Consider the following 25,950-nt stretch of genomic DNA (forward strand, 5'->3'; position numbering starts at 1 on the left):
CGGGGAGGCGGGGCTCTATGGGAGGCGGGGTTCCGCGGGGAGGCGAGGCTCTATGGGAGGCGGGGTTCCACGAGGAGGCGTGGCTCTGCGGGAGGCGTGGTTCCGTGGGGAGGTGGGGCTCTGTGGGAGGCGTGGCTCCGCGGGGAGGCGGGGCTCTATGGGAGGCGGGGTTCCGCGGGGAGGTGGGGCTCTGTGGGAGGCGGGGTTCCGCGAAGAGGTGGGGCTCTGTGGGAGGCGGGGTTCTGCAGGGAAGTGGGGCTCCGCGGGAAGCAGGCCACTGCAGGCTTGGGGGCGGGGGTGGGGAGTCCTCACTGCTCGCAGGCCGCCCTGAAGTGTGCACCTGACCTCCACAGACCCTTCCACCAAGATACTCCAGCCTTGGGGCAGCTGAGCACGCACTGGAACTTTTGAGCCATGATCCGAGTAAATCTGCTCTCCTTTGGCTTGAGTTGGCCGAATTTCATCCCAGCAACTGCAAGATGACTGACACATCCAGGCCCAGCATCACACCAATTCTGTGTTAGTGTTAATTAATGTATTTACTTTATTCACTTTTATTTATTTACCCCTACGTATGTGCCACTTCTAAGTGTTTCACAAGCATGAAGTCTATGCATAACTATTATAAGCAAGTTTTATGTTTTTAAATATACAAACATATCTTAAAGGTTATCCTTCTGTGTGTGGCCGTGACTGAGGTGTCAGCCGTGCCGATGTCAGCAAGGGAGCAAGCCTACGGCCTGGCTGTTGACCTGGGAGCACACATATACACACACACACGCATGCACGCACGCACACACGCACGCAAGCAGGCACAAGCACGCATGCACTGGCAGGAGAGCGGCTTGCATGTCCAGAATCATTCAGCGGCATGGATGCCTGATGTGTGTCACTAGGGAAGCGTTTCCTGCTTTTTTCATTGCTGTAAGGAGGTTGGCTCAGGTGGATTTTCTAAGGATACTTTTACTCTTTTAGGTGAGGCAACTGAGGACCTCACCTTCTCCATCAGTGTAGCTTCGTGATAAGGATCCTGACTGTTAGGAAACCAGGAGGGTAAGCTTCATAGTGCGTCATGGTCAGGATTTCTGAGCAAAGAAAACTGGCCCCGGCGCAAGGATGATGAGTTGGCTCAGGAGAGCCCTGCAGAGCTGTCTCTGAAGCGACTGCCTCGCCTTCCCGGGAAGCTGCTCCCACACCGGCACACTCGCTTTCCAAGGCCTGTGACTATTCTGGGACCTTAACCAGGGAAGATGCGCTCCTGTGGCGGCCAGAGCTTTGTCCCTGTGTCCAGAGTGGGCGAGGGCCACGGCCCAGCCCATACGAACACGCTGATTCCTAACTCAGAGGCCCCTGGATGGAGGCCTCTAGCTATGGTGGACACTGCCTTTCTCAGTTGTCTCTGGGGCAGGGAAGGGCAGCCAGAGGGCAGCAGTTGGGGCCCCAAGTTCTCGTTGGGCCAGAACCTGGAGGCCCGCCAGCCTTCTGGACAGAATAATAGTAACAGCTCATTAATAATGCATCTCCCCTACATCAAGATGACTTATTATTGATTAACTATTAGTGTCTTCACTCTCATTCTCCTTTTTGAATAAAATGCAGCTATTTTAAGTATGTACTTGTCAAATTCAGTACTAAGAGATTTGCGTATAGTACCTTTTCAAGTACTTACAAAAATCCTTGTGTGCCCATGCACTGGCTGAAAACACACACACGACCCGCATAACTGGCACCCAACAGAGCTAAAATAGCGGGTGGACTACTGCGTAGCGCTTGTGCCCAGGCTTACTTCGCCTGCCGTAGACTGCACTGCGCTGCACCATCACTGCAAGGGCCTGGACCAGTGGCGCTCGGACGCCGCTAACCTGATGCAAGTGATTCCGTCTTAAGACAGCCGTTTTATCGGCTGCTCCTTTAAGACAATGTTTCTTACACTAGGGAGGCTGGGTGTGCTCTGTGTATGAGATGATGCCGGCTTCCTGGTCTTACGCTGGGACATGGCTCTGGGATGAACAGGCCCGAGTGTGGTCCATGCACTAACAGGTACAGATCCCCGCAGGACAGCATTTTCAGATGTGCCGGCTTTGCCCTGAGTCAGAAAAAAATTGCCTTTCACACCCAGAGGTTTCCAGCATGGCATCAGCGTGTCCATCTGTCCTGACAGACTTCGTTACTCTAGGAAACTTGGCTCCTGCCTCATGGCCAGAGGAGCCAAGGCCCAAAGGGGCGGTCACTGCTTCACCTTGTATTCATCGGATAAACACCCTGCAGCTTTTGCAGACAGTGCACCCTGCAGACTGGGTGGCCAGGCCGTTCTGTACCCTCGGCGGCATGTGTGGTCACTGGGACCACACAGGTCTATCTTCTGAAGTGGCTAGCAGGGCTGCAAATGAGCAAGGTTGGTGGAAGCTCCGCTGTCCACCCAGCTGGTTGCCCTCTGGTTCCTCAGGCCAGCATGCCTCATCTTCCGTTATGGAATTCCATGAAGGCTCAGGGCAAGTGAGACCCCAGCTCTCATGGAATGCCAAGGACTAGAAGAAGAACTCGGGGGGGGGAAGGCCACTAAGAAAAGCATGGACTGGATGGGGTCCCAGAAAAGGAAGGGTCATTGAATGGCGGTGAGAGATGCTGCACAGAGCAGGGACGGCAGCCAGGGCCAGCACGCAGGCCCTGCTGCGACAGAAAGGCCACAGCTTCTGTATTAGTTTATTACATGTGTCTTTCTCTGGCTTGTTTATGTGATAGTGATTCTCCTTTTGTTTATGAAAGAGACATCGTTTTAATTGAAATCTGCTAGCTGCCATTGTTTATAATACTTAGAGCCGGAAATCACCTCACTGCCTGGAGAATCGCTCCCTCCCCGATGCTAGGTGGCCACCAGGCTTACGGATTCATGCCTGCATCTCCCTGGGATCAGCCCTTAGCATAGCCTCTCGCTGGTGTGGGCACTTAGGGCTTTTCATCATTTCAGATCCTTTGCTTTTCAGATTTATCTAGGGTGCTGTGGGTCCTGATCAGCAGTTTGGACACACTGTGTCACAGGAACATCTTGACAAACCTGAGCAGCACAGGGCAGACCCTTCATTCTCTGGCTGTAAACACAGCACTGCCAGAATCCAAGCCTGGGCTTGAGCTGCTCCAGAGCCGATGACCTTGAATGACACCATGGACACCCCTTCAGCTTATCTCCCCCACCCACGGTGGACTAGCACGTAGCCATGTGTGCCCCACTCCACGTCCACGTCTCCATAATGCCAGGAGAGTAAGACACTGCCTCACTAAAGCCCTTCCGGTGGCTCCCAAGGCCAAGATCAAGCCCCGAAGTGCAGCACAGTCTGCGAGCCTGCACTCTGGCCTCCCCTGTCCTTCGAGCCTCTTCTCTAAGTCCTGGCAGTGGAAGATGGCGGACATGCAACAATTTTTAAAAAATTAACAAGTAAGCATCCGTGCAACTGCACCGCGAGTTGTGGGCTGGACAGCGACACACAGGTGGAGCATGGCCCTACAACAGAGCGCGCAGAGGGCATTCACCGGCTCTCTCCCTTCCCTTTTGCACCTTTTGGTCTGGCCCAGCCCTGCACCACCCTGCACCTGCTTCTCCACGTCCTCAGGGTCTGCAGTTGTGGAAATTATTTACAGCAGGAGCAAATGCTCTGTGCCTCTGAAGAGTACGCAGCCCCGCCGCTCCTGAGTCAGTGTGACTGCTGCAGCTGGAGCCCTGAAGTGACGCTTAGAGAGGACCATGAGGCCCCAGCCACCCAAGGGCAAGAAGGGTCTCTGGAACTGGTTCACAAGATACCCAAAAATCCCAGTCAAGGGCTCAGCTCTCTGGGGGCTGCCTCTCTACATCTCAGAGGTCACCCCGCCTCCTCTAGCACAGCAGGGGAGTGATGGTCTTTCAATCCACATGCATGGGCCAGAAGCAACAAAGCCACCTGGAGACCTCTGAGCACAGACCCGGGCAAACCGAGACCCCTGCCCTTGGGGATGGCCCCCAGTTACCATTCCAACCATTCCTGTGAGGGTCCTCTCACGTTCCACACACAGTACTGTCACGAGGCACAAGGCTTCATGTTTTATGCATTGGTTGAAAATATATGGAATTTAAAATTTCAAAAAAGGTAAAAAGACTCAGACAAACCCACCCGGCAGCTGCGACTCCAATGTGCATAGCCCTGCTTCCCAACCATGTGCTGCAAACCCAGCCCCACACCGCTCCCCACCTCCCCACGCACTCTCAGACCCGTCCGGAATATGCCAGTCATCCTCACAGCTTCGTTTCTCCTGCAGACCCGTTCCACCTGATGTCGCCCAGCATAGAAGGCCGAAGAAGCTTAAGTTTATGGAATAGGCTCGCAAACATTTGGCCACGGAGAACAGAGCGAGCAGGATGCTGAGCTACCAGCACTGAGCATGGGCAGTGTGAGCTCCTTCCCGAGAAGCGCCAACCTGTGGAATTGACTGCGACAACAGTTCATGGCATTCCGCGTTATGGTTGTCAGATGCTCACAGTAACACCGTGTGGACTCACTACCGGCTAGTACAAGTTCAAAAGAGCACATTCATGTCTCTTCGTTTGTGTTTGTACCTGTTCAAAAGCTGCTTGCTAAGCTGATTCGATGAGCCTATTATTTTCTGGGCTTGGAACTGTTTCCATGTATAAATCTCCAGATTGTCCTAGCACAAAAGCTTTACCCTTGTGGTTTTCCAGATGACCACAAAGCCTGAATTAGTCAAGACCGAGTTGCTTACGAGGAGCTGACTTGTCAGGGGAGACACACTGAGCTTCCAGTGAATTTGCTACAAATGGGCACTGGGATCTCCTGGTCGTCTGCGGCGACATCTACAGCAGTGGCGCTGGTGTCTCAGCCTCTGATGCAAGGGCAGTCGGAGCTGCTCCTCCCATCCCAGCTGACCTGTACTCTCCTTTCCACTCTCCTAAGCAACACCGGGCTGTGTTCACACTAAGTGAACCTGGTCTGAGATCCACGGAGGAGCTGAAGCCCGCAGGCTGTGAAGAAACACCTTCAGACCAAGGGGGACCAAAAGCGAGTTTCTTAAAGCGAGGAAACGCCAATCGTTTTGATTGTGAATGTAGTCAAGATCTCGGCAACTCTTTAAATTTGTATCCTTAAAATGTTTAATCCTGGAGAAATTAGACGTATTATTTCACTGCTTATATTTGCCATTAATTCTGTCTTTATGTGGAGAATAAAATAGTCTATTCTTACTGATAATAATTTGTCATTTTCTCCCTAAACAAAATGTCAAACAACGGAAATTCTGAGAAGTCCTGGTGGGAGGAAAGGCCAAGTCTGGGTGGCACCAGAACTGAGAGACTTAGCTGACGGGAGTTAGCACGTTTCAAACAGGATCGTAATTGTGTTGCAAGCATGAACATCGCCAATCAGCATAAGCTTAATTAGTCACTTCAGAAATCATCAAATCATTTGACAGATACAAGTTGTTTTTAATAAGTTATAAGGCTATTATGCTGCAATTTAAACACAGTTGGCCCAGGGAAAAGGAACCTCCAGGTTATTGGCATTTCTTAATCCGTTTAGCACAGCTACAATTGAGCTGTGTTTCTTGATTTTAGCTTGATTACTTCTGACAGAGAACAATTGAAGAATTAGGGCAAAAATGAATAAAGCAAACGTACAAACCACAGTGCTAGCTCTACAAAATCAGAGTTGGCAAGATTATACTGCGCGTTATGCACGCTGCTCATCTACAGGGGCCTGAGCGGGCACCCTTCTCCTCCTTCTGAGTGTATTTCCTGCTGCTTAGTAAAACTTATTTAGCATTGCATAAATGCTTAAAAATATATGATTTCCCTTGAAAGAAATAAAGCTTTCATATTTATTCTACAGTTAAAAGGAGTTTTTGCTATGGATTTTCCTTGACCTCAAAGTTTAAAGTAGATTTATAAATTTTAAAAGCTATAAAGTAAGAATTCAATCAAATACCGCTCACCAACGCATGCACCGTGGAGACAGGACTCCTTCACGCTTATCAACACATGCTGACCCTAAGTGCTGCTTATGCCACGAATGCCTGAAAAATTGAGGGGGGACTCTAAATATCTTCAAATCCCACCACCTTCATAGCAGTTGCACAGCGAGCACTTTTACATAGGTACCGTTCTTTAAAATTGTAGAAGTCCAAGGTCCCTTTAATGGACTCTCCCTTCTGTGAATAACAAGAACTTGAGAAATGAAATAACTTTCCCTAAGTATTCTGGTGGGGAAATGGAAAAGTTATCACTGTCAGAACAAAGCAAAGTCATGGACCTAAGGAAGGCCTGGAGCAATCCCACTGTCCTGCGCGTGCGAGTCCTCTGCCTGGAGGAAGGCTGCAGGTCGGCAGGGACTGCTCCCTGCTGCAGGGTGTGTCATTTACAGCCATGTAAATCCTTTCCTTAAAAAAACAAAACAAAACAAAACAAACAAACAAACAAAAAAACAACCCTGCTACAGTATTTTCAATGTAGAGTTGGTCTTTTTTATTCTTATAACTAAGAAGCATGGCTTTAAAATGGGAAGCATACAAATTAGGTAATAACATAGAAATTTCCTATGTCTGGGGTACTGCAATTAAAAAGCAGATCACGGTACGTCTTGCTTTCTCCTGGCAGTTCCCAGCGCAGTTGTTGCTGTTTCCCGCCACCTCACGCGACAGTGGGACTGCTCCAGGGCTTCCTCACATTCACCACTTTGCTTTGTTCTGACCTGATAACTTTTCCGTTTCCCGGGTCACAAGAATACTTAGGGAAAGTTATTTCATTTCTCAAGTTCTTGTTATTCACAGAAGTAGAATTTCTGGGAGGCCCTCACCACGCAGCCCGCTTCTGCGGGGTAGCTGCTGGCCGCGAGTGCGGGGCCGTCCGCACTGTGCAGGGCTTCCCTGAACTTGGAGTGTCGGAGCTGCTCTGTCCTGAAGCAGGCAAGAGACGAGATCATCGGCTTGGAGATTTTACAACTTCACACACATGAGTAAAATTCCAAAAGGATATTTCCGGGGACCAATACCCGGCAGGGGATCCTTAAGGAGGTTTAAAGGGAGCAACTGTCAGGAAAGAACCTGCCAGCCATACCATGCACTACGCCACCACTGTAAAGCGCACCTTTCCTTTTAACACCAGGAAGCCGGGAGGGAAGGAGGGAAAGAAGAGGAAGATAGGAAAGAAGGAGAGACACACAGGAAGGAGGCAAGGAGGGAAGAGGGAGAAGGGAAGGGAAGGGTGGCCACTTCTACCTAAGCCCAGCTCATGATAATCGCGAGTTATTTGCATGGTTCTGCTTGACCGCCTCACACTGGGAAAACACGCAGCGAGATGCCTGTCAGTGGCCTCGGCCTCCTTTCGTGTTGAGGCGACAACTTGACTGAAGACGTGTGCAGAGGGTGCGCGTCCGCCAGGGCCCACTGGCCAGGCCTCCTCTCGAGGATGTGGATCCACAGGACACGACAGTAGCCATAGGAAGTGTCCTCCATATGCCACAACTGTGCATCACCTTCAGAGGGGTTTCGTCATCGCTGCTGCTCAGGCTTGCAGAGACTTCTTGATGACCTGTGGCAGCCCAGCCAGGGCTGAGGGAGTTCGGGCAGGCCCTCTGGAGGAAGCACCGTGCCCAGCTGGGCAGGAGGGGCCAGGGCTGTTGTGTGGGGGGAAGCGGCCGGGTGGAAGGGACTGCTCCCCCTCACGCTATGTGCTTAAAGAGCGACAGCACCCGGTCACAGCCAGTGAGGACACTGGGGCACCGTGTCTTTCACAGCGGTCACTGCAGGGCAGGCGCAGTCACCCTTGCAGCAAGCACGGTGCAACTTCTCTCCATAAGAAAGGACACAGCTTGGGCCGGGTGGGAGTAGCAGTCTGGACACTGGGCAGGCCAGGTCCTCCCCACTGAGCCACTGTGCTGTCATCACAGGGGTGGCTCCATGGATGCCCACAGAATGCAGGACCACACCAGCTCTGTCCTCCACGGGAACACACAGGGCCTCAGGACACGAAGGTGCTCTGACCCATCCCCCGCAGGTGGATGCCGGACGCTTCCGAAATGGGCAGCAGCCCGCCCACAAGCAAACCTCTCAGTAACGTGCGGAAGTTGCTCGGTTCTCCCTGATACTTAATTGCTCTCTCCTGCATTCCCATGTAGTCCACCTTGTCCTTCCCGGGTGCAAACAGAAAAGACCATCTGGGCACTTCTCGCAGAAACCAAAGCAGGGGATAAGAGGGCCATGCAGTTCCTGGCATCCTGCAGAGCTTTGTGCTGCAAATATCAAGCCCATTAGTCTTTTCATAAGTGAATTCTTTTCGGAGGAAGGCAAAAAACAATGCTTTGTCAAATTTTATCAATGTGTCCAATGTTTATAATTGAAAGCAGCTTAATTGATTTCTCAGAACTGAGATAATTCATCCGCTAGAAGGTTTTCAGCAATGCTCTAAGATTTAGAAACACGGGAACAGTCACTCTATTGCCATTCCCCTTTGACCTGCTTCACTTTTCTTTAAAAGTGCATCTTTCCTCGGCAATGCTGAACCCTGACGAGAACCCTGAGTGGGTCTGTGTGTCCATGTGACATGGGTCCGAGTGTCCGCCTCGCTCAGGTACTTGTGCCTGGCAGTGAGCGTGATCTTGTTGCCTGGTCAAGCAGCCCTTTGGCCAAGGCCTAGTGTCTGGTCAGCCTGCGGCAATTTATTAATACTTTATTCAATAATTTATGTTTAGTGAATTACTAAGCAAGTGGACTTCTAAGTAAATGCTCTCATTTTATGATATGGAAAAGTTTGAGTCACAAAATGTCCCACCATGCCCAGCCTTCTTCGCCTGCATAGAGCTGGAAAGGACTGAGAAAGCGGCGAGTGACTGAGGCAGGTGGAGTCTCCCCGGAGGAGGCGCTTGGCTGAGGCCACTTCTGGGAGAGGACAGGGGAGCACCCGTGAGAGGGGCTTGGAAAGCGAGGGCTCGTGAAGGCAAAGCTCTGCAGACATCAGCCAGGCACTCGACAGGACACCAGGGCACCCGCAGCGACTCCGGCAGCAGGGACTCCGGAACTGTGCAGGGTCTCCGGGGAGAGCCAGATGTCACACAGCCTGGTGCACGCTCCCAAAGGATGGACCATTCATTTCCAGCTTTCCCACTACCTCCCAGCCTGATTTGCAATCTGTTCTGGATCCCTTACCTGCACCCCTGGGATGAGGGCAGCAGGACACCACACTGGGACCCTGAGGCAATGTTCTTATGATTCTGATTCAGATTAACAACCCAATCTTTAAAGTAATGGAACTTTATGGATTCAAAGGACTCCACACCTAGTCCGGTGGTTTCTCAAGCGGCAGGACACAAATCATTAATTGGCTATGAGATTTAGTGAGCTGAGATTCCCTTTAAGAATGAACAGAGACAGAACAGAAATGAGAGGGTGGATGGTAAGGGGGCAGATAGAGTATGTGGGCCAGGCTGCATGTGTGCACGCCCGTTAGGGGCTGCTGTGTGTTCTGAGGTCCAGGCGTCTCTGCCACTCCCACCCTGTGGTACTACACCTCCTCATCCGGGCTGCAACTGTGCTGGACCCACCCAGCCCCTACTCTATGACAGACATGGAGTCCAAAAGACCGGGCATCCTGCAGGGCCTGGAAGTAGGAGTCAGAGGTGGGGATGAGAAGGGTTTGACCCAGAACTTCCAGTGTGAAGGTGGGGAGGCCACAGGATGCACAGCAAGGGAGAGGGCAGAAGGTTGGGAGGTCAGCAGGTGGGGAGGTCAGCTGGTGGGGAGGCCAGCAGGTTGGGAGGCCAGCTGGTGGGGAGGCCAGCAGGTGGGTAGGTCAGCAGGTGCAGAGGCCAGCAGGTGGGGAGGCCAGCAAGTGGGGAGGCCAGCTGGTGGGGAGGCCAGCAGGGGAGAAGGCCAGCAAGTAAGGAGGCCAGTAGGGGAGGAAGCCAGCAGGGATGGAGGTCAGCAGGTGAGGAGGCCAGCAGGTGGGGAGGCCAGCTGGTGGAGAGGCCAGCTGGTGGGGAGGCCAACTGGTAGAGAGGCCAGCAGGTGGGGAGGCCAGCAGGTGGGGAGGCCAGCTGGTGGGGAGGCCAGCAGGTGGGATGGCCAGGAGGGGAGGAGGCCAGTAGGTGAGGAGGCCAGGAGGGGAGGAGGCCGGCAGGTGAGGAGGCCAGCTGGTGGGGAGGCCAACTGGTAGAGAGGCCAGCAGGTGGGGAGGCCAGCAGGTGGGGAGGCCAGCTGGTGGGGAGGCCAGCAGGTGGGATGGCCAGGAGGGGAGGAGGCCAGCAGGTGAGGAGGCCAGGAGGGGAGGAGGCCAGCAGGTGAGGAGGCCAGCTGGTGGGGAGGCCAGGAGGGGAAGAGGCCAGCACGGGAGGAGATCAGCAGGGAGGACACTAGCTAGGACCAGGCACTCAGTCCTGCGGGGAGGTTGGGGCACGAACCTGAGCAAGAGCCAGCACGTGGCACAGAGGAGCTCACAAAGAAGCCAAAGCAGGCACCCTGCCCTCTGGGCATACCCAGGGTAGCTGGGACCAGGGTGGGCATCGCTTCCCTGCCCACAGGTGCATGGGTGAGAAAATGGTTTTGCACACACAGTGGAGAGTTTTTCAACCAGAGAACAAGGTTGTGTCATTTGCAGGAAAATGAATGGAACAGGAGGTCTTTGCGTTAGGGGAGTTCAGCCAGACTCAGAAAGACACCTGCATGCCCCCCGTATGTGGAACATGAAAAGACAGAATCATGTTGGCAGGAGAGTCCTGCAGGAGGGGGCTTCTCATCAGACAAGCGAAACAGAATCTGGGAGAGAGCTTTAGGAAGGGCAGGAGCAGGAGGCGTCTGAGCAGAAGACGCCGCAGCACAGCCCAGCACAGGCGCGGTACAATGAGCCAGCACACGTCTGCCACCGCACCAAATATCAGGAGCACCTCGTGGACCTCGTGGACCTCTGAGCAGTGGACCAGGACGTGGCACGCAGAAGCCTGAGCAGCTGAGTAGGTGCTGCTAACCAGAGAGAAAGAGCCGGGGCTGGGGCCGCTGATTCTTGCATAGCCGAGACAGCATGCTGAGGCCCGCAGAACACTGCACGCGGCAGCACGGGCAGCTGGCTCATGGAGCGAGATGCAGCCGGCTCATGGAGCGAGACTCAGCGTCTCACACCGCAGAGCGAGCGCTTTTCCTGCCCACCCCAAATCAACAGGAGTCTGTCACGTTTATTCTAAGGCTGGCTACTCCTATAAGGCACAAGGAGCTTCAGCTGTGCATCTTGCTGCCGCGGTAGGCCTAACTCGCTGCTGTTACCGTTAGGGGTAGTTAGTACGGAGCTTGTTCCATGCAAGGTGGTCACAGGGCAGTTGCCAAGACTCCTTCCCCAGGAAATAGATCCCTCCCCCAACTGGGAAATCCACAAGAACCTTCTAGAGAAGCTACTGCAGTGGCTCACTAGCCACTAAGCGATATTTAGCCACTCAAAGGGTTTTTTTAGTTCTTTACCTTATTTGGCAATTCATTAGATCCTAGAACTATTGCTTTAGGTTTAAACACAACAAAAAAACAACTTGGCTGCTACTGCTGCACTTGGCCGCAGGGCTCCGGGCCGCCCCCAGGGGACTTGGATTCCCCTCTGGTCTGGCATCTAGGGTCCTCCTCAGCTCCTACCTGCTTCCAACCTGTGGAAACAGTTGCTCCCAACTGTGGGTGCTGCCTGGCCGAGGGCGCCTGGCCGAGGGCGCCTGGGCGAGGGCGCCTGGGCGAGGGCACCTGGCCCTGGCAGGAAGCCACTGGCACACGGAGATGTTGGCACTTGGTGGTTTTTGCTAGCAACACTTTCATGCAGAGACACATGTGGACTCACCCTGAGAAACGAGCTTTCCATGGTGCGGCTGTCCACATCTTAGCCTTGAGAGGAGTGGCCTCAGGCCTGTGCTAGTGCTGGGGCTGCCCCAACACGGGAAGCAAGAGCTCCAGTGCCTCTCTTGGCTACATTGGTCCTGGTCACGCACCTTCAAACCACGGTGCCACCTTGAATCCCAAGCACCTGGACCTCGCTTCTGGGCAGCACCTGCTCTGGGACCAAGCTGGCCGGGGTCCCTCCCTCCCTCCTTGCCTGAGTATGCAGCCTGAGCCTGAGGGCAAGTGGCTGCCTCCTCGCCAGCTAAGAGGTCAGGGCAGCAGCAGGGTGCAGGCATGTGTGCGGGGCAGGGGGATCCAGCTCCTGACAAGTGGCGAAGTGAGCTCTGTGGTATGCCCAGGCCAGACCCCAGGATGGAGCTGTCACTGGAAGCAGGGACAGCGGGGAATGGACACCCATCCTACGACCCTCACAGCGTGACAAGGGCTGTGCTCAGACGGTAGGACACTGCAGGGAAAGAGGAGGCTGGTGAACAGCGAGGTGACAGGAGTGACAGGGCCATGCTGGACAACATGGGCCGGGAGGGTGGCTCTGCCCAGGGTGGCAGAGCACGACAGAGGCCCGAGTCCACCTTGTGGATCAGACCTAGATGCCAGGTCTCCAGACTGTCACTTCTGCTTGGCGGCTAAGATGTCTGAGGAAAGCACTGAGCTGCCTTAGGACAAGCACCTCACCAAGGCACTGGCGGGCACCAAAGAGAGCATCTCCCTGGCGCTGGCCAGCCATTAGGCTGGTCTCTACTTTAACTCTCACTTTATTTTAATCTTGTGATGGTCCCCAGGACCTTTGCACTAGCCCCATCCCTAGCCCTTTGTAGTTTTGTTTTAAGGCAGGGTCTTACTAAGTCACTAAGTTGCCCAGGGCAGACTTAAACTTGCAGTCCTCCTGCCTCAGCCTCCCTGGGTTCTGGGATTATAGGCATGTCCCATACTCCATAAAGACTTCAGCATGTGATAAAATCCCTCCAAAGTGAGGCCAGGAAGGCCAAGTGGCCATCCTTGCGCCATGGAGCTCATCTCCTCCGTCCTTGTCCTCTGCCCTGTCTGCTCGTCACTGACTTCGCACGCAGATCTAACTCGCCAGAGACTGTTGCAGGAAAGCACCATCCCAAGTGTGCTGGACAAACACAAGGAATGCTGTGAGCCCCCGTGTGCAGCAGCCAACCCACAGGGCTCCAGGTTTGGAGACCACAGGGCGCCCCAGCATCTGGGGTCAGGCACAGAGCCCTGAGCCCGGGCAGCCACTGAGCCAGCACGGATGGCGTCCCCAACAGCAGGACGCCTGCTCTCTGCAGCTCAGACTCAGCCGTGTCACCATTATCGTCATTACAGACAGTGTGGGAGCAGACAGAGCCCAGAGGGACAGGACCCGACCGAAACCACAGGGCAGGGAGGACGAGGTCCTTGGAGGCCTCCTGGAGCCCGGCCTCGCCACTCAGCTCTCTGCCCGCTAGCGTCCGGCTGCCCACTCACACTCGCCTGGGCCCACGTGGACGCGCGTGCCGGCACACTCACCGATGGTGTAGAACCTCTGCAGCCCACTCCTGCGTGGTGGCGGCTGCTGGGCGTTGGCTGCGTTGTGCTGCTCCTCCTCGATGGTGGGGGTCTTGGGTGCCACGGCCTTGCCTGCCTGGGGTACTGCCTTCCCAGCCCCGGCCACCGGCCCGAACCCTGGAGCTGTCATGTCCACTGACTGCGACTTTTTCTTCAGCCTGCACACAAAGAACATAGGGCTGTGACTCGGATGCTGTGGCCACTCCTGCAACAGAGTTCACGCTGGCCCAGCCACGGAGCCAGGCCTACTCAGCAATTATTCGCCTGTACTCCATGCGTTACCATGAACGCTTCACTCTTTTGGAGCCAGGTGGTGGTGATGTACTTCTGTAACCCTAGCACTTGGGAGGCTGCGCCAGGAGGGGTGCCATGACTTGGGGCCAGCCCGGGCTACGGAGTGAGACTGTTTCACAGAAAGATAGCTTTTGGAAACCAGTTGGAAAAATATTGTGTTGTCCAATCACTCAGAAAGTTCTCATTAAAATGGTGGCCTAGTGAGCCCAGCATCACCGTGCACCTTACCCATTAGGGGGAAAGCTTCGGTAGAAAAGGGACGCAGCGTTTGATATACCATCCTGCAAAGATAAACAGGCGGTGCAGACAATGTATCGAGATACAATAAGTGAAGGATTTTATTTTCTAGCAACCTAAAAAGTCCTATCAGATAACACACTTGATTTTTGTGTTCAGTTCTAAATGGAATATTTTTGAGAATACAGGATGGTGTCAGTTAACGGTAAATAGCAACAATTCAGAAAGGTAACGGCATGAGTTTCAGCGGGGGCTGAGGTGTGCTCAGCTTCCTCTATGCCGCATCCTGGCTCCCAGAATCCCGGGATCCCCACGGTGTCCCCATGCAGCCGTAGGCCTGGCTGCTCTCTGTTCCCGTTCTGCAAGAAGATGACAGGGACGCAGAAGCTGCCCTGGCCTCTGCACACTGAAGCTTGCGCTCCCAGGTGTCCGAATCACCCATGGCGGGAGCTGACTCCAACAGGTGCAGCCACACAGCGAGTACCGTTGCACACTGAGCCCTGCGTCCTTCTGCGCCTCAGTACTTCCAGGTGGAAGCTGACCCTAAGAGTGTGTGTGTGTGTGTGTGTGTGTGTGTGCGTGCGTGCGTGTGGTCTTTGAGAGTGAACCCAGGACCCTTACTAAGTCACTAAACTGCCTGGGCTGAACGGGAACCTGCGATCTTCCTGCCTCAGCCTCCCCAGCCCTGGAAGCATAGATGCGCACCGCACACCAGCTTTCCAGTGCTGCTGGCGCCCTTGGGGGCTGCAGAAGAAAGGCCAGGCAGCAGGAGTCGCCCTTAGGCGCGCCGCACACACTACAGCATTGCAGCTGCCCACCCTCGGCATTTCCACTGTGCAGCCCTGCAGCCTCTGGGGCCTAGCAGAGGGCCTCTCTGCCTCTACCTTCGGACTGTCACGTGCACGAGGACGCCTGCTCCATGCCACCACATAGCAGGCAAAGCAGCAGCTCACTGCACAGACTGCTGTGGATTGCATTCACAGGCTCTCACTGGGCCACCAACTAGAAGTGCAAGGGACAGCTAGGTGACCTCACAGCCGACAGGGACACCGGGCACAGGCACAGCTGGAGGCCCTGCATGGGGCAAGGCGCGGGGACACATGCACCCCCTGCAGCCCGGAGCCCATGTCTCCCCTTCTCACAAAAGACTTCAACGATGTCTAGCACGGCAGGGTAGAGAGCTCCTGGTGTCTCTGAGAGCAGGGCGGAGGAGTATACAACCCTGGAAAGGAAGCGCCACCACAAGCTGCAGCAGCGTGGCTAGTGCCATAAAAAGCACCTTGAGCCCAAGTGGCCGGCATGAAGAGGACGCTGCTGGCCATCTGCACCTGCGCACCTCGGATCTGCAGGGAACACAGCGGCAGGTGAGCCACTGGCCCCTGGAGTTCTTGATGGCGACATGGCGACCTTCTTGGGGCTCTGGTCACTTTCTGCTTTCTGATCTGGGTGTAGGGGAGCAGGACGCACTTGGTGCAACAGTGTCATTCTGCGCCATTTCACTTTTCTGGGTCTATGTCACTCCTCAGCCAACGTTTCCCGGGAGGCTGGACACTGCCTAAGTCCCCTCACACACCGTGGGCCCTGAGTGGACACCGAATGGCCGGCACCCCGAGAGCAGAGCAGAGGCCTGGGGAGCAGCCAGGTCCGGGGCGGGCTGCAGAGCAAGCGGAGTGGAGCTGGGGCAGCAGCCCCCAGGGCTCCCGAGTACAGTGAAGCTGACCAGGCTCTCTCCCCATCCTGTGGCATCCAGGCTCTGTCCCTCAACCTTGGGCGGCCACTCAGGGAGTTCTGGGGACATCGAGGATACATAGGAACAAAACAGGCAGGAAACCAGCAGAGCTGAGCCTCAGTTCTCAGGGAGGGCCCAGCAGCACAGAGGGACACAGCACGCAGGGCAGGGTTGCTGTGATATATGGGACAGGGTACTGGTAGAGACCCGCTCCACTTGAGGTGCCCGAGTCCAACAGCCCTTTCTACAGCTGCATGAGGGAGCAGAGCATACGAGATTGGGCTGCAGAGGCCACGGGAGGCAGGACAGGCCCTCACCTGCGCCCTCTCCTCTCTCCCCAACCTCACTGAGGCTGCAGTGTGTGCTGAGGCTCAGGCCTGGCTGGGAGGGTCTGACTCCTGACAACCAGGCTCCACGCTGCGCTCCCAGGGAGCAGAGCTGCAGGCAACTGAGCAGCTCCCTGGAGGCTCTCATGGCCACCGCGTGGCTGACACAGAAGCCCGCTATGTGCTACCTTCCACACCCAAATTCCACGAAAGGGGAAGTCTTTCTAAGTCTTAAACAATGTGCTTAATTAAACGTGCCAAACAATCGTAAATGCAGGATAATGGGATATGTAGGTGTGCGTGAGACAAGATGCCCTCGGAGAATAAACGAAACACTGCAGAGACAAAGACCCTCGGCAGGCTCGGAGAGTCCCTGCTTTGGTGTTGGACCCTGCTTTGCACTTTCAGAGGCAGCTGCAGGGGAGCATGCAGGCTGAGCCCGCTGGTCCTGTCCTGGGTCCCAACCCTGCTCCTCTTGCTGCCTCCGCCAGTCCCATCCCTTCCTCCCACCTTGGGCACCCCTCAGTTTCTTGGATGCTAGTTCAGCTCCTGACGCTCATGGGGTGCCCATGCCTTGACCCTATGTGGCCAGGTAGCATGCATGTCCTACTCGGGTTCCTGTCCCCGCCTTGATGACTGCGGCATCTGTCTGCAGGGCCAAGCTGGACTGCGATCTAGGGGAGGGGAGGTAACCAGAGAACAGGTGGCCAGAGGCTGCTGGGAGTGGGGCCCCCTCCTGACCACACCCCAGAGCTTTGGCAGGCCATGTGTCCGAGCAACGGACCCAGAAGGGCTTGAAGGGCTTTCAGTGTGCGCAGCTTTCCCTCTCCTCCTACAATCTGCTCAGGGAGCACCAGGACTGTCAGCACAGGTAACAACAGGGGATCTGGTGTTTGGGCAACACTCAGAAGGATACCTGGCAGGTAACAAATGTTTCCTTATAGTTTTACTTCAGAGAAGAGCAAGCCTGAAAAGCCGCCGACCTCATGGCCTCTGGGGTACAAAGATCTAAGCTGTGCCTGTGCTGTGTCACACATGGACTACACGAGCCCTGGCCATGCGTCCCTAGTTGTCTGGTCTGTAGGCAGCAAGATGGGAGAAAGAAAGGGAGCAGAAACCTGCCAGGATTATGACCCACAGGCCTGGCTCCTGGGTGAGGGATGGAGGTGTGTTTCCACCCTTACCTGTGCAGGCCAGGTGGTACAGGCAAGGATTTGAACAATGCAGGCTTTGTCCTTCGCTTGGGATTTAGGAAGAAAGCTGTGCTCCTCCCTGTGAAAGCAGGGGTTAAAATCCCACACCGTCCACAGCACTACCTGTGTAAATCCACACTGTGCCTGTTCATCTGCCATGTGCATGTGCAGCAATGTGTGCACAGACGTGTGCATGGGCGTGTGCACAGACACGTGTGGACACCTGCCCCCAAGGCTGGGAACCAAGGGTCCAGTCTGTGACCCTGCAGCGTGGAGCTGGTCTGAGGCCTGCTCATGTATGTGCTGCGCAGCCGCTGTTGCCTGCTTCTGAGACAGCTCCTGCAGGGATGCCATTCAGGGCCACAAAGCTGCTGAGCACGCAGGTTTCCCAAGTTGGTGGCAGAGCTGCTGTGCATCTCAAGCCCGTCAGCAAGGACCCTGGGAGCAAGTGCCTGAACACTCCCCCAGTGCAGAATTGAGGGCTCTTGTTACCTCTCCTGTCCTGTCACATCTGAGTGAAAATCAGCTCAAAACAAACTCCACATCAGCAGGAAAAAAACCAATTTAGAAGTTCAGCTGCAGTACAAATGACAGATTGGCAACTGTGCACCGAGACAAGAATGCATTCCTGCAGGTGGAGAGCTCATGGGGCCGTCCCACTCTGTGACGCAGTGGCCACAATGTCCTTCACATCCCCGCTAGCATGGCTGATGCAAACTCACAAATGTAGAATCTGGACTAATACCCATTTCTTTTACAATTCCAAACCAATGCAAAGGTTCTCAGACCAGTGTCCTTGGGAAGACAAACGGGTATCGCAGAGGCTGGTGCCGCAGAAGCACTGGCGTGCTCTCACGCTAAGCTGCGCTTCGAAGCCCAGGTCCGTGCTGAGCCATCCATGCTTCCTGACACCTAGGAAATTCAGAGGACAGGACATCCAAGTGTGGAATCACGGTTACAGTGATGCCTGGGGATGCTTTGCGATGGATTCTAGCAAAACCCAGAAACTTTCTTTTCAAATGCAGCTGAGTTCAACTTGGAAAGCCAAGATCAGTACAAATAATAAGAACTGCATGGAGGGATACACGGACCCACTGCAATTCTACCTAACATGATGCTATCCATACTGAAACTTGAATTCCAATCTATGTCAGCTTCTGCAGAAGGTAAAGGGTTTGCACCTGACCTTGACCTCTGATGGGAAGGACACCAAATCCTTGCGCTCACCATGGGCTCACGTGCCCCTCATCGCCGCAAAGCCAAGCACAAGAGAGAGGATTGCTCCTGGAAGGCCCATCTGATTGGGCCTGATGGACTGATTGCTACACTCGTGGAGATCCTGCCCTGCTCCCCCACTCCTTGTTCCTGGGCCCACAGCGAACCTGCTGGCGGAAGGCACTGAGTGAACATGGTGGAAGACTGCGCCATGATGAAAAGCACAAGAAATAAAGTGGAAGTGCAGCCCATCCATGTACAAACCGCGAGCATGGACTGAAAGACCCAGGCTGGGCATTCTGGGGGCAGGAGACTTGAGCGACTGCTGCATCTACACGGCAGCTCGTCCTGCCCAGCCTCTGCTGCAGCTCAGGGAGAGGAGGAAGCACATTATCGCCATCACTAACCTACCATAAACTCAGAAACACCTCAGCTGTTCTTCGCTCAACACAACCCATTTGACAAATTGACATCCTTATGTAAAACCTTCCGAGGTGGGCCATGAAGTCGAAGGGTCAGGGGCCCTGGTGCTGTGGGCAGCTGAGTTAGATAGAAATACTGCAGGCAGTCAGACTGGGCTGGGCCCCCAAGGAGCCAGTGTGGATGACAAGCTGCCTTGCAACTGTGGGAGAGACAGGCACACCTGCTATAGGACAGCTCTCACAACAAAAGATTAAACAAATGCAGCCACATGCCTGCCAAGGGATGGATATTAGGGACCAAAATTCTAAGTAGGTATCAATCACCTTGAAAAAGTGAGGAAGAGTCACCAATCCAATCCCCTACAGGAAGAACCCTGTCTCTGTATTCATGTCCACTTGCTATGTGACTCGCTTCCCCATTTGATCCTGATTTAATGTTTTATCTGAGTAGTTAATTTTATTGGTGGGCCATAGTTCTGTCCCCCCTCATGTGGGAGTTTCCATTTCTACCTTAGACATACCTCACCCTATGGTTTTGCTCTATAACAATCCCTAGAAAAGACAGATTCTTTGGCAACCCACCCAGTTCCCCCTTCTGTCCTCTCTCAGACAGAAGCTTTGTTTCCTCCAGTAGATATTCTGCTCTTAACCTGCATTGTTCCTAAAGTTCATTTTTCAGTTTTAGAGAACATCCTAGGTATCCTTCGGGTTGGGAGTTTCATTCCCTGTATCACTAGACTAAAGATCTAGGTTCAGTTCCCCAGATGGAAGGGTTTCAGCAACCTAAGGACAAGGCACCTAAATTGTATGCACTAGAAATATGTGCTAGAAGTTCTCAGAACTATCATGAAGAATTTTGGACACCCTAGTTCTACTATAAAGTTTCAAAGTACTAAATTCTTCCCAGTAGTTTTATTGTGAGCTTCCCCTTCCATGTTGTTTGGCCATGTCATTATGTTGGAAGCATTCCTCTAAAATTATATAAATATCCAATTTATTTCAGTTTTGCCTCAGAACTTCAAAGTCTTTCAACTGGAAAAGCTAGAAAGTAGAAACACATTATGTAAATCCAAAGATCAGGGTTTGAAGTCAAATTCTTATAAATGTTAAACAGTCTTCTTCAGTAACTCTCAGAGCTGAAATTTAATTTCATTACTTTTGGTGAGATGATTTCTAACAGGCCTCTGCCAAATTGACTTCATGACTCTGTTTCTTCATTTTAGGAAGAAGGAAGCAGAGAGCAGCAGACTTAAGGCTTTGGGCTTCTCTGCATGAGGCCGGTTAGAGCAACCTATTTTTAGCAGCCTGTTAGGAACTTCTTGCCCCACACTAAAGGACCACCTGATTAAAAGGTAGCTTTTCCTGCATACAACTGAAGGTGACTCCAAAGTTAATCATGATAACTTCTGCAGGCAGTAAGTTCAGGCGAAGCCCAGCGGTTTACGGTTAAAATGACAATGTGGCCTAACCACTGCTCATTTCAGTTTACTGAAGTAAAGACAAGAAATAGGGGGAAAAAAGATTTAGAGAAATACAGGTTGCTTATTCATTTGTTAATTGAGCACCTGGATATAAAGACCTCACTGACCCACTAGTGTAGGGCCCTCTATACTAAACCATCTTCACGACAAACGTAAAACATACTTATGTCACTCTACATATTGGAAGGTAACATCTGACATTCTGTGGTTTCTAAATATGAGACTACATGACTTGTTGCACAAAAGTCTGCAATCACTGGCCCCACTGGGTACTATGTGCGGCCCCTCCTGTACCCCACTTCTGTGAGACCCGCTAGCTAATGCGTTTCCCTTTCTTATTGAATCACTGGGACTTCACCCAGGAGGGCTCTCTGTACCCACAGCACGACAAAGCTGGCTTCAGCCTTTCTTCAATAAGCATCATTCGGCCTTTAAGGAGAACACTCCTGCTCCCAACAGCAGCATTACAGGCATGACTTACTCTCCCTCCTGAGTCTGGGTACTTTTACTTTTCTCTGATCACAGAGAACACTGGGCATAGCCGGGCCCTCCCTGCATCCTCAGGGCCCAGCTGCATCTTCTCCAGGGGTCTGGAATCTTCTGGAAGTCCTGAGCCAGCCAAGGTGGGTACCCAGTCACAAGCTGGCGCTGGAGAAGTCTGCAGGTGGCTGCCCTCAGGGCAGGGCTGGGCAGTGGATTCTGGGCACTTGGGCCTGCAGGGGAGAAGCCACAGGAGGCTGTGGTGACCAAGGACAAAGGGAGGGCAGAAAGAGACCTCTCTAAAGTCATACCAGAGAGGAGCCATCAGAGTACCTTGTAGCACAAAGGAGGAAGTATACCAAGGAGTCTCGCCCTGCCCCTGAAAGCTTCTCCTACCTCCTTCTGCCCTGGTGGCCACCCCACCCTCCCTGCCCACCTGCCCTGGGACCCTCTGCAGTGACCCCCAAAACTGGAGTCCCCCAGGCCATGGTCCAGTCCCAGCGCAGGACTGTACCTCCTCACCGTGAGGGCCTCTAACATCACAGGGCAGGCCAGGGGCACAAGTCAGCTCCTGAGGTTTCCACAAGAAGGTGCCTCTGGGGCTCACACGCCTGCGCGGCAGGTGCCCAGGAGAGCCTGCTTCTAATGTCAGCTGCTCTGCGACCTGGGCAAGGAACTGACTCTGTAGGTTCGTCTCATTCACTGATCTCCAACGGCACAGACCTCCGCAGGTTCGGGAGGGTAATTAACATCCCCTGTGGAAAGTACGGAGTGTGGGACACACTGGGAACATCTCAGTACTCAGCTTCCTTCTCCTAAACCACCCTCTGTCGTTAAACTTTCTACCAGCTTAGAGTCACGACGCACCATCCTCGCACTTTCTTCTTTTGCATCCTAACAAGGGTCTCTTTTCCTGTGCAACGCCCCACCTTTTGAAACTCCAAGGTCCAAGCAAGTGGCCTCCCCCTCCGCTGTTTCCTGGCTCCTTAGATAGTCTCCTCATTCCCTTGGGACTAAATTTTTACATGCGGAAGGCCCCACACTTACACCTCCGGCCCCAATTCTTCCCAGAACTGCAAACCTAAAGATGCAGCCACTGGCAGCGGCGGCGGTTCCGCCCGGCGCACTGTAAGCTTCCCGGCCCTCTGTGAGCTCCGGCTCCGCTGCTGCCCTCGGCTTCCCGCGTCCTCCCTGTCCAGGAATGACAAGGCCACCCGCGCAGTGCGGCTGGAGGGCGGCTCTGCGGCTGAGCCCTGGCCACAGCGCTCCCACTGCCCTGGCGTGCTTGCCGGACGCCCAGGGCTCCCAGTCTGTGTCTGCTGCCCTTCCTAGGCTGAAGCCTCCGTGGTCTCCCCTCGGACATTGCCCCTACTCCTGCCCAGCTCGCAGAAGCTACAGGAGCGCTTCAAGCCCGACGCACCCAGGCGGCCTCCCCAGCGGCTGGTGGGCTTCCATGGCCTGTGCCTCACCGCCGCTCCTGCCGACCCTCGAGCATCTGCGTCCTTCCAGTTCTCGCCATGTGGCCTTTGCTTGGCAGGACCCGCCGTCTGGGAGGCTCTCTGGGTTGCTGGCTGCTTCGCATCTTCCAGGTCCCAGGTCCTGGGCTGGCCGCCCTCACCACCCGCTCCTGGCCTGCGCCTTTGCGCTGCATCCTGCCTGCTCCCAGGAGCCCAGGAGACCGAAGTCTACGCCCGCCCTCCCTAGGGCCGAAGTGTTTGTCCTTGAGGAGCTACCGCTGACCGCACCCTGCCTGAGTGGACCGCTCTGTCCATGTCCAGCAGCGAGTGAGGCTTCCCCTCGTGGCACCCACCCCAGGGACGTCCAGGGTGCAGGGCCCTGTAGATTTTGCCCTTCTTCTTCCGTCCTTCCTCCTGCACAGTCACATAGTCCTGCATCTCTCTCCAGAAATCACTGCCTTCAGATTTCTTCACTTTAGTGTCTGGCTTCTCAGTTTCTTCACCTGAAACCTTTTTTTCTTTTCTCATAATTTTATTGAGAAACAAATAGCAATGCGACAGTTTCAAATCAAATTAATAGGACAGTTTCAATAATTAACACATTGCATACATTTGCTGTACAAGATGCGGACATGATATCCTATTTACAAACACCATCAGAACAAATCCCTCTATTCGTTAGAGAATGTAACTATATATCTATCCTAACCACTTTGAATACACAGATACAAAATGGACATTCATCTGTATCCCCTTTTTTGTTAAGTTCCGTTATTTGAATATTATAGATGTGTAAACTCAGCAAAATATTTTAAGAGTCCAGTAGTCCATAATAGTATTGGGTCTTCCACTTGACTGGCAATGTCAGAAATTGTTGACGTGAGTCCCCTACTGCTCAACATAACACCATGGCTTTACTTCTTATATTTCGTTTTTATACTTTTCTGCTGGATGGTAAAGACCAAGGTAAAGCAGGACCTATGCAACAAGAGTTGTGGCTTTTGGGTCTGATAAGGTCAGTGAAATCCCCTCAGGATTTATCCTGAGATCCTGTACCTCAGATTGTAGAACTTTTGTCAGTGTCAGCCATGTAGATGAGTCACGGCCATTGCTTGGCCAATGTGCTCTCTGTGAAAGCCTGAGAGAATGTTTTCTCTCCATGTGTCTCCTTAGGCACACTCTACATCATTGATCACTTTCCTCTTTGGCCCCATAATCTTCTTGATCAGAAAATTTGGGACACTACCGAGTTACATGATGTAACAGTACAAGTTCTCATATGTCCTGAGTCTTAATGACCTTGGAAGGCTAGGCCAAAAAGTTGGCTAATGTAGTTTTTTTTGCCAAACTGGGGATTGAACTCAGGCCCTTGCACTTGCAGGTAAGCACTTATTCTACTGAGCTATCTTCCTGGCCCCTATCACCTGAAATCTTGCAAGATAGGAAAGAGAACTAAATTACCGACTTCCAGTCTACAAGCAATCTAAAGAGAAGACACCTGACACCAAGAAGGCTGCCGCCAGCAGCACTGGTAAAAGGGTAAGGTAAAAGCAAAAATGTCCAAGAAGGGGCAGTCCCACTGCAGCCGCAATCCTGTCCTGGTTGGAGGAATTGGTAGATACTCCCATCTGCTATGTATTCCAGAAAGGCTTTGTGCAAGAGAAAGTACACAGCTGCTACATCGAAGGTTGAGAAGAAGAAGGTTCTTATAATCACAAAACCAGTTGGTGGTGACAAGAATGGAGGTACCCAGGTGGTTAAGCTTTGAAAAATGCCCAGATACTACCCTACTGAAGATGTGTCCCGAAAGCTCTTGAGCCACGGCAAGAAACTCTTCAGTCAGCATGTGAAGGAACTTCGAGCTAGCATCATCCCGGCACCATCTTGCTCATCCTCACCGGGCGTCACAGAGGCAAGAGAGTGGTCCTCCTGAAGCCATCAGCCAGCGGCTTGCTACTTATGACCGGGCCTCTTAGCCTTAATCGTGTTCCTCTACAAAGAACACACCAGAAATCTGTCATTGCCACTTGTACAAAAATTGCTATCAGCAAAGTGAAAATCCCCAAACACCTCACTGATGCTTACTTCAAGAAGAAGAAGCTGCGGAAGGGAACCCAGGCACCAAGAGGGTGAGATCTTCGACACCAAGAAAGAGAGATTTCAGAGCAGCGCAAGGCGAATCAGAAAGCGGTGGACTCCTCAGATTTTAGCAAAAATCAAAGCTGTTCCTCAGCTCTGGGGCTACCTGTGATCTGTTTTTAAATTCCAGCTTTGACAAATGGAATTTAATCCTCATAAATTAGTGCTGTAAATTTCTCATTAAGAACCTAATTAAATAACTGACACATAAAAAAAAATCACTGCCCATTTTCTGCGGGTAGAAGCCACACTGTGCATGGCAGTTCTGACATGTTCTTCCTGTTCCCAGCATGTTAAAAACTAAACTGGCAGATGAGTCTAATCTTCAGTAGAGAGTGGGTCATCAGTTGAATAAAGGATCCCCATGAACAGCCAAGGCCACCACCCTTCGCAGTCCAACAGGGACAAGAGTGTCCCTGGACTAGTGCTTTCCAAATTCCACACACAATGAATCTTGTTATGAAAATCCTGTATTCAAACCTGTTAGTCTCATTTTTCTGTACGCCTCCCATGCACAGATTTTCATAGTGTTTCCTGAGCCCTGAGTTTGCTATAATTCAGGGCACCCAGAATTTTACATAGCCTCTTGTTAAAAGGTAAGAATTTAAGACAGCAAGGGCAGACCTGCACCCCAAGTGCAGGCCTTGAACGCCCAGCCCAGAGGCTGGCTCTGCCATCACTGGGTGGCCTCCCTGATTCTTCCCCAAACCACAGCTTCGGAAAACAATGCTTTGGGACCTAAAAGTATCATCTAAGAAAATTTCGAGGCAGTCTTCGTCATTAGTCAGTCAGTCATTATCCAGACTCATGGCTCCATCCTCCCTGCATGCTGGGGGTCCTGGGTTTAAACACTTTCTTATCCCCTGGCAGTTCAAATGTCCTTAGTCAGCTAAGGGTGGGGACAGGTCATGTGTCTTCAGGGCCACCATCAGAATTAAGAACACACCAAGCTTTGGAGTAAACTGCCTGGCTGTGTGCAATCAACCTTCCTGTGGAGAGAGCACACCCATAGTCCTGCGATAGGCCGCTGTGGAGTCCACTTCCCTCAGATCAGAGTGGGAAGCATTTCTCCCACCTGAGTGACCTTGGTGGAGGCAGATGTGTGTGTGTGACAGCCAGGTCGATTGGATGGTCCCCAGAGGGGACCCTGCCTGCCATACGGACTGCTGCCGGCTGCTGTGGGTGTCATGGGCCCTCCTGAGGCTTCTACCCATCCTCCACCCAGAGAGAACAAAAGTGCTCTTCCAAACAACCTGAACTCACCAGGCTGAGGACCAGCAGCCCTGCCCCCATCATATTCCCTGCTCTCTCTTTGCCTCACTTTCTGGTTCTCTGGTCCTAGAGATGGAACCAGCCTCGAACTCTGTGCTCACTGGAAAGGTGTCTCATTAGTCAACACAGAGCACAGTGCACAGCCACAGTGTGCTGGAGCACAGAGCCCCCGTCCCACGCACAGCCTCAGCGTGCTGGAGCAGAGCCCCCGTCCCGTGCACAGCCTCAGCGTGCTGGAGCACAGGGCCCCTGTCCC

General features: G+C 53.2%; 1 protein-coding gene across 2 annotated transcripts in view; it reads right to left on the reverse strand.

Annotated features, from left to right (window-relative positions):
* Oxr1 (oxidation resistance 1) overlaps positions 1 to 25,950 on the reverse strand; it is a 330,122-nt gene that overhangs the window by 166,717 nt on the left and 137,455 nt on the right. For both annotated transcript variants that reach the window (XM_004642244.3, XM_004642245.3), the window contains exon 3: positions 13,411 to 13,607. In XM_004642244.3, coding sequence (XP_004642301.2) covers positions 13,411 to 13,607 — 197 coding nt within the window. The remainder of the gene's footprint in view (positions 1 to 13,410; positions 13,608 to 25,950) is intronic.

This window comes from Octodon degus, unplaced genomic scaffold (assembly GCF_000260255.1).
Source record: "Octodon degus isolate 3935 unplaced genomic scaffold, OctDeg1.0 scaffold00148, whole genome shotgun sequence".
NCBI classification, from domain to species: domain Eukaryota; kingdom Metazoa; phylum Chordata; class Mammalia; order Rodentia; family Octodontidae; genus Octodon; species Octodon degus.